General features: G+C 34.5%; 1 protein-coding gene across 4 annotated transcripts in view; it reads right to left on the bottom strand.

The window, feature by feature from the left end:
* Positions 1 to 7,688: 7,688 nt before the first annotated feature.
* LOC115223819 (TBC1 domain family member 22B) overlaps positions 7,689 to 12,978 on the bottom strand; it is an 89,666-nt gene continuing 84,376 nt past the window's right edge. For all 4 annotated transcript variants that reach the window (XM_036512752.1, XM_029794495.2, XM_029794494.2 and 1 more), the window contains 3 exons: positions 11,040 to 11,167; positions 9,375 to 9,470; positions 7,689 to 8,249 (listed from right to left, as the gene is read on the bottom strand). In XM_036512752.1, coding sequence (XP_036368645.1) covers positions 8,115 to 8,249; positions 9,375 to 9,470; positions 11,040 to 11,167 — 359 coding nt within the window. In that variant the 3' untranslated portion in view covers positions 7,689 to 8,114. The remainder of the gene's footprint in view (positions 8,250 to 9,374; positions 9,471 to 11,039; positions 11,168 to 12,978) is intronic.

Genomic DNA, 12,978 nt, shown 5'->3' with positions numbered 1-12,978 from the left:
GAAAGGCTTTCGTACAACTAATTTCCAATACATGTTCAAGTCATCTCAAAGGGTTGAAAATATAGGTGCAGGCGTGGCATATAGGCACAGGTATGGCGATGTTGTAAGAAGTGTGCTTCCCCACTACATGGCTCTGGGTTCAGTGTTACTGCTTAGTTCCTTAGGGAAGTAACTTCTACTACAGCCTCGGGCCAACCTAAGCTTTGTGAATGGATTTGTTAGACGGAAACTGAATAAAATCCTGTCGTATGTGTGTGTCTTTGTGCTTGTGTCTGTCCCACATCACTGCTTGACAACAGGTGTTGGTTTGTTTACGACCCCATATCTTAGCAGTTTGGCATATGTCTGTATATAGCAGAGTTGAAAAAATTAATGTAACCACGATGTTCTGTTGGTCTGAAGATTTAGCCTTCTATATTTCCATTGATTTCTAAATGGACGGTAGTACTATACAATGTACAGCATGTATATTGGTGCAGAAATGTAGAATACTATACACTAGAATAAGAATTATCATTACATGATGAAGGCCGCGAAACGGCCGTCACCCTATGAATGTCAAATGGTGAAATAAATATAGTCATCTTTCATACCTTCTGGTTTTTTATATTCTATTCCTTTTTATTGCTCATGAAATAATTTCATAGATCGGATCTGCTGTATTTCAACTGTATAGGATTCTGCGTTATACTCCTCCATGTTAGATTACTATGTGCTATGTTGCCGGGTCCACTAAAGGAGTTTTTATGCGATTGTCACAGGATTCTATGGCTCCATGTATTGCACATTAAATTTATATATATAAATACATTTTGAAGAGAGATTATAGGCCACCGGCCATTAAAGTCTGACGTGACGTATATAAAGCCAAGCGCTTTATGGATGCGAGACCATATATATATATATATATATATATATATATATATATACATAGAGAGAGAGAGAAAGAGAGGGAGAGAGTGAGAGAGAGAGAAAGAGAGAGAGTGAATATGAACACTGACCTTTGAAATTTGTTCTCTTGGTTATACATATATATATATATATATAGGTTTAAGAGACAGAACCTCCTTCAAGCTACTCAATCAACATTGAACGACATTATCTATGATAAAGATATATAAGATTAAATTTTATCAAAATTAATATCTACAATTCTTATTCTGAATACTATATTAAATTATATAGGCTACGCGCGTTTCATGACAATATATCTATCGGTATTGCTGAAATAGGTCTCGAAATTCAATACCATATCAATCCGACTATACTGCCAATCATCAGGTCTGGATTATATAAAATTATTTTACTATTTACATCCAATATAAAGACATGACAATCAAAATTATTCAACTAGAAATCGGCGAAATAATTTTTCATTACTAAATGAGGAATAAAAAATAAGAAAAATAAGAAAAAGGAAAAGAAATGTTAACTTATCTTTTTGGTAATAAATAATCGACAAGCATCTCTTATTATAAAGGCAGATTTTATCTGCCTCCCTTTGTCACTTATAGAAATCTACAATATAGGATTTCTTCAATTACAATTTACCTAGCATTTTTAAGAGTAGAATGCATCGGGTCATGCCAGGTCCAGTTTTTTAAATTTAAACTCCAATTAAGCCACATTTACAGAAAACTCACATTCTGGTGTGTATGTCAAATGCTTTTCTTAATGTGGTTTACACCACACGCACACGCACACACACAGTGTGCAACGAATAAAGTGAAAGTAATTCACTGTGTGTGTGTTGACAGGTAGACAATAGAATGCGATGGCGATGTAATATTTGTTTCTGTCTATCACGCTGATAGATACATGAGTAAAATGTATGGCAAGCTAAGAGATAAGAGTGAGTGAAAATGTTCTTGGAAGAGAGTAAATAGCGACAGAGTGATTTGAGGAAGACTAAACTGAAAGTATTTCTATAAAACGGATCACTCATGCTATCAACATAATTTCTCCCACTTTCTCTTTGCAAGTGTACCTTAAACCACTACTCAAAAAATAAAAAAACACAGCAAACAGAAACAAATAAATACATAACGATTTACTCCTCACACAATTTCTTCAATTAGAGTTTACCTAAGATTTTTCAAAGTACTCCATTCGGTCATGCCATAACAAATTTCTTTCAATTTCACCCCCAATTAAGACAAAATTCGAGAAAACTCAATATTTTAACATTTCACTCCGAAAGCATTGATGTACATGTGTGCCTGCGTGAGTGTGTGTGTGTGTGTGTGTGTGTGTTTGATGGGTTGTGCGACACAGAAAGTGTGGTGTGTAAGTGAAGTGCTTTTGTTAGTGTGTGTAAAGAGACAGAGAGAGTGAAAGACAGAAATAACTGAACTTTTTTTATTCACTTTTTGTAGTGAGTGACTGAGAGAGAAAAGAGAGAGGTTATGTATGTATATATGTATGTATGGCTTCAGCGACACACACACACAAAAACACATACCTACGTACACCTAAAGCACGCACACACACACACACAAGCGGAGCGCGAACTTCAAAATTTTGGTAGTATTAATTTGCGAGCGTACTTCTAAGCGCGCGTAATTGAAAGTTTTCACTATGATATCATCACGTGCGAAAAAATTCGAAGGCTTTTGAACAATTGAGATACAGATGTCACGCCTGTATTGAAACCATTGCTAAGCTGCCGTAATTGCTTAATTAAGACTTTGTTTAAATTGAAAGGGGCAAATATGTGACGAGGTTGAAAAAAAATACCCCAGAAAAAAAAATGTACTGCTGGTATTTATATAATTCACTACTATTTTGCTACAATGTCATGAAAAAGAAAAAATTTAGGTATGTACAACATATATTATACATTTTTTCTATTCATTCAACGAAAATTAAAAAATCGAATTCGCCACCCCCTTTTCCCCGTTCGCGTGTGTAAAAAAAAAATATTATTTAAGTTTTTAAAATTATTTACTTTGTTAAAAAAATATTAATATTTATTAATTTTCAAGAATTATTTAATTTTATTCTGTAAAATAGTAATTAATTCATTTATCTGTAAATCCGCGAGGTTGTTACTCAGGCACCTAGAAATAGCAGCCAGATTTTTATATTCTAAATAATTTGCAATTTCAAAAAATATATTAATTTTGCGTTATTTAATTTGATAAATTCTACGGAATAATTTTGCGCGTTATATACGTTCGCGTTTCTGTAAAAAAAAGTAATTATTTAAGGGCGATCGAGTATCGAGTACCTACGTCTGGCTCGCACGCGCGAATCCGCGTGTGCGCAACCGGGACCACTCTGCGATACAAGTACCCATATATACATCCATACATACATGTGTGTGTGTGTCTATGTATGTGTATTAATGTGTGTGTGTTATCTCTATATAAAGCTAAAGTTGTCTGTGTGCGCCACGTTTGGTAACCTTCAACTAACACTATCTCCTCCGAGACCCTGCGGCGCAAGTTGACCAAAATTGAGAGTATGATAGAAGGGTTGCTCTTCCTTCCGTAGAACATAAAATTCAAATCGGACCATGTTAACACCAAAAATTATTTACATCAAAAAGATGCTTTTTTTCTATGAAAATCCCTATTTTTTACGATTTTTTCACTGCTGTGTCGCCACTTTTCGGTGTATTTCGACCAGAAAAATGTTCACAAAATTTTTACTTTTCAAAATTACAATTCCAGCGGGTCGAAACAAACCCGAGCAACGCCGGGCAATACTGCTAGTTTAACAATATTTCTTAAAATAAAAATATAACTTGTCTTGTCGAAGGATTTTCGCTTGAAATATTGTTAAATGCTTTTCGATTATTTATAGTTAATACACGTATTTGATAATTAGTATAAGTTAAGATAAGTGCATTTATTCTATTATTTCTTACCTTTTATCATTTATTATCTTAGACCTGATGAGTGACTATATTTTTAAATAGAATTAATTTTAGTTCGATTTAATTTTAAATCGAATTGATTTTATTATTATTATCTATTTGAAAATATAGCCATGAAACGTGCGTAGTCTTTTTAGTACTATTTACTATTTATTGTACGTTATTGATTTTTAAAATAAGGTTTTTTATCGTATGCTTTCTATATGGTGCGAATAACATCTTTATTGAGTGGTTAATTATAGGTTTTTTTATCTAAATTACATACATACATACATATATATATATACCTTTTCGATATCATTTCAAAAAATACATGTTATTTAAAAAATGCATATTATTTTTTAAAATACATTATGGACTTCTGGTATACTTGTGCAATGATATGCAGTAACCTCTTTTATACTGTTCCTGGCCAGAGTGAAGTGCTTATGACCAGACTACAGTTTATGCACATACACAAATACAACTAACCTCCCATTTGAATTTCTATTTGGCCAGCATCGTATTTTTGAATATCCCTACAACTTCATTTGCTATTTGTGTGTCATTTAAGCCACGCAAAAATCTTCATTGCTTTCTTCTTACAGATTATCATTAATGTGTGTTTACTTCCTGCTTCATTAATGCTTGTCCCGCCAACATCGCTTGACAACCAATGGTGGTGGGTTTACGTCCCCGTAACTTAGCGGTTTGGCAAAAGAGAATCAATAAAATAAGTACTAGGCTTAAAAAGAATAAGTCCTGGGTTTGATTTGCTAGACTAAAGGCGGTGCTCCAGCATGGCCAAAGTCAAATGACTGAAACAAGTAAAAAAGGGAAAGAGTAAAATTTTTTAAAAGAATATACCATATTTTAACATGTATAAGGAATCCCCTACTTTGGGGGGGGCTTAAAATATGGAAAAAAGGTTTTGTAAGGGATTATAAATACTATCCATGCATAAACTCCCATATTTTTTAAACCTAATTTTTGACAAAAAAGGGTTCCTTATACATGTAAAAATACAGCAATTAATTTTTTTTTTTTTTTGCTATTTAAATACAAATGTAAAAACTAAATAAAATGAGACAACAACAAAAAAGACATTTAAGAAAAAATTTGATTTTGTTTTAAATAATATATTTGTCAGCATTAGAAAATAAAATTACAGGCCGAACAATCAGCACCATTTCAACTGAACAGGTACTGATTTGGTTTTGGTTTCACTTCCTTCATTTTCACTTGAAGCAACAGTCAATATTTCACAGTTTTGTTTTATTTTATTTGTTCTTTTCCCTATATTTTTCTTTCATGCAAGTTTTGTATTTTTGTAACTTTCTTTCTTTACAATTTATTTCTTTATTTCTTTATTTTTTTTTAAATATCTTTTATGGAAATAACTGGTGAGGAAGAGGAGGAGAGGGGGAGGAAAAAAAGCAAAGAAAATTTCTCAGGTGGAGAAAAATCAATCCTTTGTTTATTTTATTTTTTTTTGCGTAGCTTTTTTTTAATCTTCCTATTTGGTTTCTTTTTTTTTTTTTTGGTTATTTTTATTTATTGTCAAAGTCACTGATGACAATACAGCAACAACACCACCAATGACACATGCCTGAAAATGTAACCATTCCCCACTTTACAAGATAAATTTCCCCAGACATCATCACGCCATGCCAACCTCCTTGCACAGCAAAATACTCTAAAGAAGAGAATATTCATTTCTTTTTAGCTTTTTCCCTAACGGGAGGAGAGAGAGAGACAGGAATAGAGAGAGAGAAGAGGAGAGAGAGAGAGAGAGAGAGAGAGAGCAGTTTCAACATATTTTGTTTATTATTTTAATTATCATTACTAAGAAAAAATCAAGAAATCAGTACCATTATATTAATCAACATTATCATTTCAATTATTATTATTTTGATATTCAAATCCCATAAAGGTTCATTTTGCCTTTTATATTTTTGGGGTCAGTAAATTAAGTACCAGCTGCGTACTGGAGTTGACGTAATCAACTATCACCTCCCCCAACATTCAGGCCTCCTACCTATAATAGGAAGGATTAATATTATTATTATTATTATTATTATTATTATTGAAAAGAAAAATAATACTACTAATCATTTCTACTAAAGGAACAAGCCCTGAAATCTTTGAGGAAGGGACTGGTACTTAATTTATTGACCTCAGTGGAATTTGAACTCAGAACATGAAGACAGACTAAATGCTGCTAAGCATTTTGCCCAGTGTGCTAACAAATCTGCCATCTCACTGCCTTGAAATAGTCATAATAAAAATGATTAATATAATAATAATTAAAATAATTTTTTTCCTTTTTTTAAATCCTCTCTGTCAAACACTCATATGCCAAAACCGACAAGAGTAACCATTATTATCATTCATTTTATTATAATGTTGATTTTGATGTGACATTTAAATTTTTTTTTGCACACACCCCTTGAAGTCCATGAGGATCTATAACAATCCAGTGTCATTTACAAAAATATATATAAAAACAAAGTTTTTATATACGCATTTACATACACACACTCATACACACAGACAAAGGTTATCATCATCAACATCATCATTATTATAATAATAAATATACAATTATAACAGTTTCTAATTTAGGCACAAGGCCAGCAATTCTGAGGTAACAGCGGGGAGGTTACACTTGCTATCATCAATGCCAGTAACTGACTGGTTCTTTATTTTATTGGCCCTGGAGAGATGAAAGGCAAAGTTGACCTCGGCAGGAGTGCTTCTTCTGAACGTTAACTCAAAGCGGATGATTTCAGTGAAGAGACCTCACTCATTAATTCGGACATCCAATAGATGGCAAAACACTGGACCTGTATTGAGGGAGCCAACTGCACAAAAGAACTTGCACAGCAGAAACACTGGTGCCGTGAAGATCTCAATTCTGACTGTCTGTGATGACCATTTACAGAATGTGTGAGCAAGAGAGGGAGTGTTGGTGTATCATCATCAGGACAGACATGCAACGATAGCAGCAGAAGTCAGATGCATTTCCACAGGAACAGTAATGATGCATCTCAGGTTTGTGGAAGATGTCTATGCATATGTGCATATTTGTGTGTGTGTGTGTGTGTGTGTGTGCATATAAATATCTGTAAGTATGCCTCACATACATTCATATATTAAGTATATGTGTGTATGTGTATGCATTATCTGCACAGATGAATGTCTGTGAGCATGCCTATCTATATTAAGTGTGTGTACTTGTGCATATGACTGTATGCATATTCATATGAAATACGTGTATGTTGTGCACACATGTATATTTATGGATATATATATGTGTGTGTGCATGTGTGGATATATATATATATATGGATATATATGTGTATGTATATATGTGTATGTATATATGTGTATATATATATATATATGGTATGTATATATATATGTGTATGTATATATATATATATATATATATGTGTATATATATATATATATATGGTATATATATATGGATATATATGTATGGATGGATATGTATTATATATATATATATTATGGATATATATGTATGAATATTTATATATGTATGTATAAATATATATATATATGTCTATGTATAAGTACATATATATATATATATGTATAAATATATATATGGATATATATATAGATAGATAGATAGATAGATATATATAGGTATAAATGTGCATTGTGTACATATGTGTACATTGTGTACAAATCTGTGTGCACATCTGATTATGCATACACATGTGCAATCATCTATATGAGAATGCCTGAGTGAATACAAGTACCTGTGTGAACACACACCCACACAGCATCAACCTGTACAGTATCACAGAAGGTAACGATGAAACCAGTTCAGTTCTTTACACAGGTAAAAACAATCTTTCTGTGGTACCAATAAAAAGCCTTCTCACTTGGAAAAGTCTTTTGATTAGGGGCAAACCCTGCAGATAAACACAACTGCAAATGTGAGCAGCGCATGAACGGGGAATGGAGAGAGAGGGGGGGGGAAGAGAGAGAGAGAGAAGCAAAGAGAGAGAGATAAGGAGGTTGCGATAAAGACATCTGGTCAAAATTTTCGACAAGTGCTTGACCAAAATGAAGCAAAATTAAAGTCGAAAGCTTGATTCTATTATTGTTCATGGTGTTGTTGTTGCTGTAGTGGTATTATTATTTTGTTCATTTGTTCTGCTTTTCTTTTAAATATATTTTCAACAGTCAGCTTAGCAGTTTTTCAACAGTAGTGAGGACATCATGACTTCTGAACTAAATGGTTGGGAGCATCAGCAAACATATACTTCAGCTTAAATGCCTCAGCCAATAACTCGCCAATTTCTTCGTTCTGCCAGTGGTGAGTGGGAAGGTTTTGGAGAAACATCAGTATACCCTAAAAAGAGAGATAATAATAAGAATAATAATCAATTATCAAGAGACATTTGAACACTACAAACAGGTGTTTATATATATATAAATCACACACACATACTCTTTTACTCTTGTTTCAGTCATTTGACTGTGGCCATGCTGGAGCACCGCCTTTTAGTCGAGCAAATCGACCCCAGGACTTATACTTTGTAAGCCTAGTGCTTATTCTATCAGTCTCTTTTGCCAAACCACTAAGTTACAGAGACGTAAACAAGCGATGTTGGGAGGACAGACACACAAACATACACACACATATATACATATATACATATATACGATGGGCTTCTTTCAGTTTACGTCTACCAAATCCACTCACAAGGCTCTGGTCAGCCCAAGGCTATAGTAGAAAGCACTTGCCCAAGGTGCCATGCAGTGGGACTGAACCCGGAACCATGTGGTTGGTAAGCAAGCTACTTACCACACAGCCACTCCTACGCCTATGTATATGTATACAAACATAATATATAAGTTGCTGAGCTGCTAGAAATAGCAGCCAAATCCTCATCAAATCACACCCTACTGTCTTAAAACTGGAAAGGGCATTAAGATGACATAGTTCTAGGCACTCGTGAATAAACAGGTGATCATGTCTGGAATACCTGACCTTCAATTAGGGTTGGCCTGGAAACTAAATAACAATAACAAAGAGACAGAGACAGACAGACACATATGTGCAGAAAAACAGTGAACACACTTGAAACAGTCTTAAATCAAAATCACTGTCTCTGAATCAGACTACATGCCCTGCTGAGTTATTGAAAACAAAACTTGGTGCATGCAACTGAAAGAGCCTTAAGTTAAAATTGCCACCTGTGTATCATACTAAATGTATACACAGTTAAAAGACAACCTTTTGTTAATGTAATTAATGCACTTGCCACATTGAATGTATTAGTACTTACTTTACCATCAAAAACAGTAAAGTGAGCACTAACACAATCAATGTGGCAGAATAGTCTGTATTAAAATATATACAAATCTGGTAAAAATGAATAATACAAAATATGGCACTTCAGTGTATACACACACACACACACAACAGATAATAGTTAGCACCTAGAGAAGGAAGTAAATTATATAAACAAACCTGAAAATCTTTTTCTCGTTGAATATCAATGGAAAATCGTGTAAGAAATGCAGCACAGAGATAAAGGTGGAAATTTGCAAAACCATTTATTTCTGCCTAGAAATTTAGACATAAAAAGAAAAAGTGAGATGAATTCAAACAAACAGAATATGTGTCTTGGTCAAAAAAAAAAAAAGTTACAAGATTTCACTAATAATCACTAGTCTCTTATCATCTTCAGACATACAATGATTTCATAATTGTCTTGACTATGATGACAACAGTTTCTTCATGACTGAAGATCACAAGGAAGAGCAGCATGCCCTCACGTGACTAAACCAATCCTTGATGCTGCAGGGTTTTTCTTCCTTCCTGTTCCCAGTAGTTGTAAAGTGAGAATCAATCCACAAAACCCAATCCCACTTTTTAGACTTGGAGGTCTGACCTCAGTGGCTCAGAGGACTAAGATGACTGTGGTGACCAGCAAACTGTGGGTTTTAAATCGGTAGTAGCTTTCTCCTAGGTGAATTGCCTCAAGGGGCTGGGGAGCTTCACCTACCCTGGAATTGATAGAATGGTGTCAAAGTGGGTACTGAGCAACCTGAAAGACTTCATTCCTTGATTCGCTGTCAAGGTTGACTCCCCTCAACATTTTCGTTCCCATGGCACTGACAAGACTGAGGGTTTATGCTTGTAGTTTCTTCAATAACATGCTAATTAACCCATAGCAATCCAATCCCACTTTTCACACTTGGAGGTCTGACCTCAGAGGCTCAGAGGGCTACGATGGCTGTGGTGACCAACAGGCTGTAGATTTTATATCAGAGTAGCTTTCTCCTATGTTTCATTGGTTTATGGAGCTGAAGAGCTCTACTTACCCTGGAGTTGCTGGAAGGCTGTCAAAGTGGGCACTGGACTACCTCAGGGACTCCAATCCTTGACTTGCTTTCATGGTTGACCTCACTTGCCTTTTTCATTCCCAATGGACTACTGACAAGGCAGTGAGGGTTTGTGCTTGGAGTTTCTTTCATAATATGCTAATTAAGACATAGCAACCCAGTCCTACTCTTCAGATTTGAAGGTATGACCTCAGTGATACAGAGGGAGAGGATGGCTGTAGTGACTAGAATGCTGTAGGTTTTACATTGGAGTCTCTTATGTTAACTAGTTCACAGAGCTGAAGAGCTCCACCTAAACTGGAGTCGCCAGAAGGCTGTCAAAGATGATGTTATAGTGCACTCTTGTCTTGACATCATGTGACAGCTGTGAATGAGCATCACTCTCAATGAAAGTGATAATGTTCATTTCCAATCTTTCATGAAAAATTTGTCTGGTCAGGGGAGAATGCTTAGAATCTTGCTTAGAAATAACTAAGAGTTGGTGACAGGAAAAGCATCCAGCCATCGAAAATCTGCCTCAACAACATCTGTCTGACCCATGCAAGCATGGAAAAGTGGACACTAAAACAATGATGATAATGACTGAAAGAGTTAAAACAACTGAGAGAGAAAAATTTGAGAGAGAGATGCGGTTACTATTTCTGGTATGTAAAATAACCACATAGAGATAGGTTTTCATGTTGGTGTGTCACAAGTAGAATTAATATGGCTTGGCTACATCAATGGAATTCCATGACTGTAATACGAGGTGAAATGGTCAGAGATTTCACGGAGTCTCCTAGCTTACCTGATAAGTGTCCCACAAACGAATGGTACAGCGCAAAGGAATTTCTCTCATCAGCAAGTTGTTCATCCATCGGAAGGCAAATTGGAGAAATTCTACATTATGTTTTTCTAAATGTTTATATAATGGAACTGAAAGGCAGAGTAGTACATACGTTTACTGTAAACAATAATAATGATGATTTCTTTATTAACCACTAAGGGTTTACAAACATATCGAGGACAGTACAAAACAAAACAATATGATATGGGGTTACATGACAGTGTGCTGGTAAAATGAATCCCTGTAGTCATAGGTGCATTAGGGAACTATTCCTAAAGATTTGAACAAATGGATAGCAGAAATAAACAAAAAACCTAGTCTAAGGTAGATTCAGAAAAGAGTATTATTAGGGACAACTAGGATATTTAGGAAGGTTCTTGGCATCTAAGGTTGCTTGTTGTAGCCCAATGTTATAATTTTTCTATTTACAACAGTCTAATCTGTTGTGCATATATGAAATAATGATAATAATGGTTTTAAATGTTGCCACTAGGGCAGCTTTTTTGGGGAGGGGATGAGTCAATTACATCGACCCCAGTATTCAACTGGTGCTTAATTTATCAACCCCGAAAGGATGAAAGGCAAAGTTGACCTTGGCAGCATTTGAAATTGGAACATAGAGATGGGCGAAATACTGCTAAGCATTTCACACTAACGATTCTGCCAGTTCACCACTTTAATAATAATAGTAATAATAATAGTTTCAAATTTTGGCACAAGGCCGGCAAGTTCAGGGGTAGCAGGGTAAGTTGATTACATTAACCCCGGTACTCAACTGGTACTCATTTTATCGACCTCGAAGGAATGAATGCTAAAGTTAATTTTGGCAGAATTTGAACTCCGAACATGAAGATGGATGAAATGCAGCAGCAGCAGCCGCCACCGTCTGCCAGATAGATAGAAGAGCATTGTAGAAAATGAAAGACAATATATTTTAGATTAAAAGGATTTTATCTTAATTTTGAAAAATAAAAGAAGTATAAAAGAACCGCATTGTTTATGGGATGACCCCAATATATATATATATACACACATACAATATTTTATGTTCAAATCCCACCTATAAAATCAAATACTAGGGACAATACAATCAATTATTTCAAACCTTTTCTACATAGGAAACAGTTGTTATTATTATTATTATTATTATTATTATTATTATGATAAACATCCATTGCCCATGCTGGTATAGGTTGGACTATATATATACACACATATAATATATGTGATGAGAATAGAGGGATAAATCATCCAGACAAGTACCATACGAGCAATCAGGTATAGTCTGGGTTCAGGCCAACTGCACCAAGTAGTAATGAGCACCTAAGATTACCTAGGGCAAGCAATACCACTGTATTTCATCCAATGAGTAAATCCTGGTTTTGCTTCACTGGATTATGAATATTTTCGGGTGTGTAAATCAAAAACAATCACAACAAATACAGAGCCTGGTACAGCTGCCTATTTTTAAAAATTTTTATTTTTACAGTTAATTAGACAGCATAATTGTTTTAGATATGACCAACATGTTTCTATTGCATATATAATTAGTAGTTGTATTTGAAGCCAACTGCTTTCAACTATGTACCTTTATTCAAGGTCTGTCTATATAAGTGGTTCAAAGCAAACTGAGTTTATTTATGTGTGGCTAACACATTTTACTAGGTTACTTTGGTTTTAGATAGAAGAAAGAAAGTGGAGGGGGGGATTTAGAAACTTGATATGGCTATAAAAATTACTTCATATTTGACTTCATCACAACCTTAGGGTTAAAAGGACAAAACTGTGAGCCCAAGACCATAAAGTAGGTCAAGGTTTATTTCTCAGTGTTTTGTACAACAGCTGGGTACTAAATGAGATGAAATAACTTAAATTCTGTCAGATTAAATTATATATGTGT

Source organism: Octopus sinensis, linkage group LG24 (genome assembly GCF_006345805.1).
Source record: "Octopus sinensis linkage group LG24, ASM634580v1, whole genome shotgun sequence".
NCBI classification, from domain to species: Eukaryota; Metazoa; Mollusca; class Cephalopoda; order Octopoda; family Octopodidae; genus Octopus; species Octopus sinensis.
The sequence above is the reverse complement of the archived record's forward strand: the minus strand, read 5'-3'. Positions and strand labels throughout refer to the sequence as shown.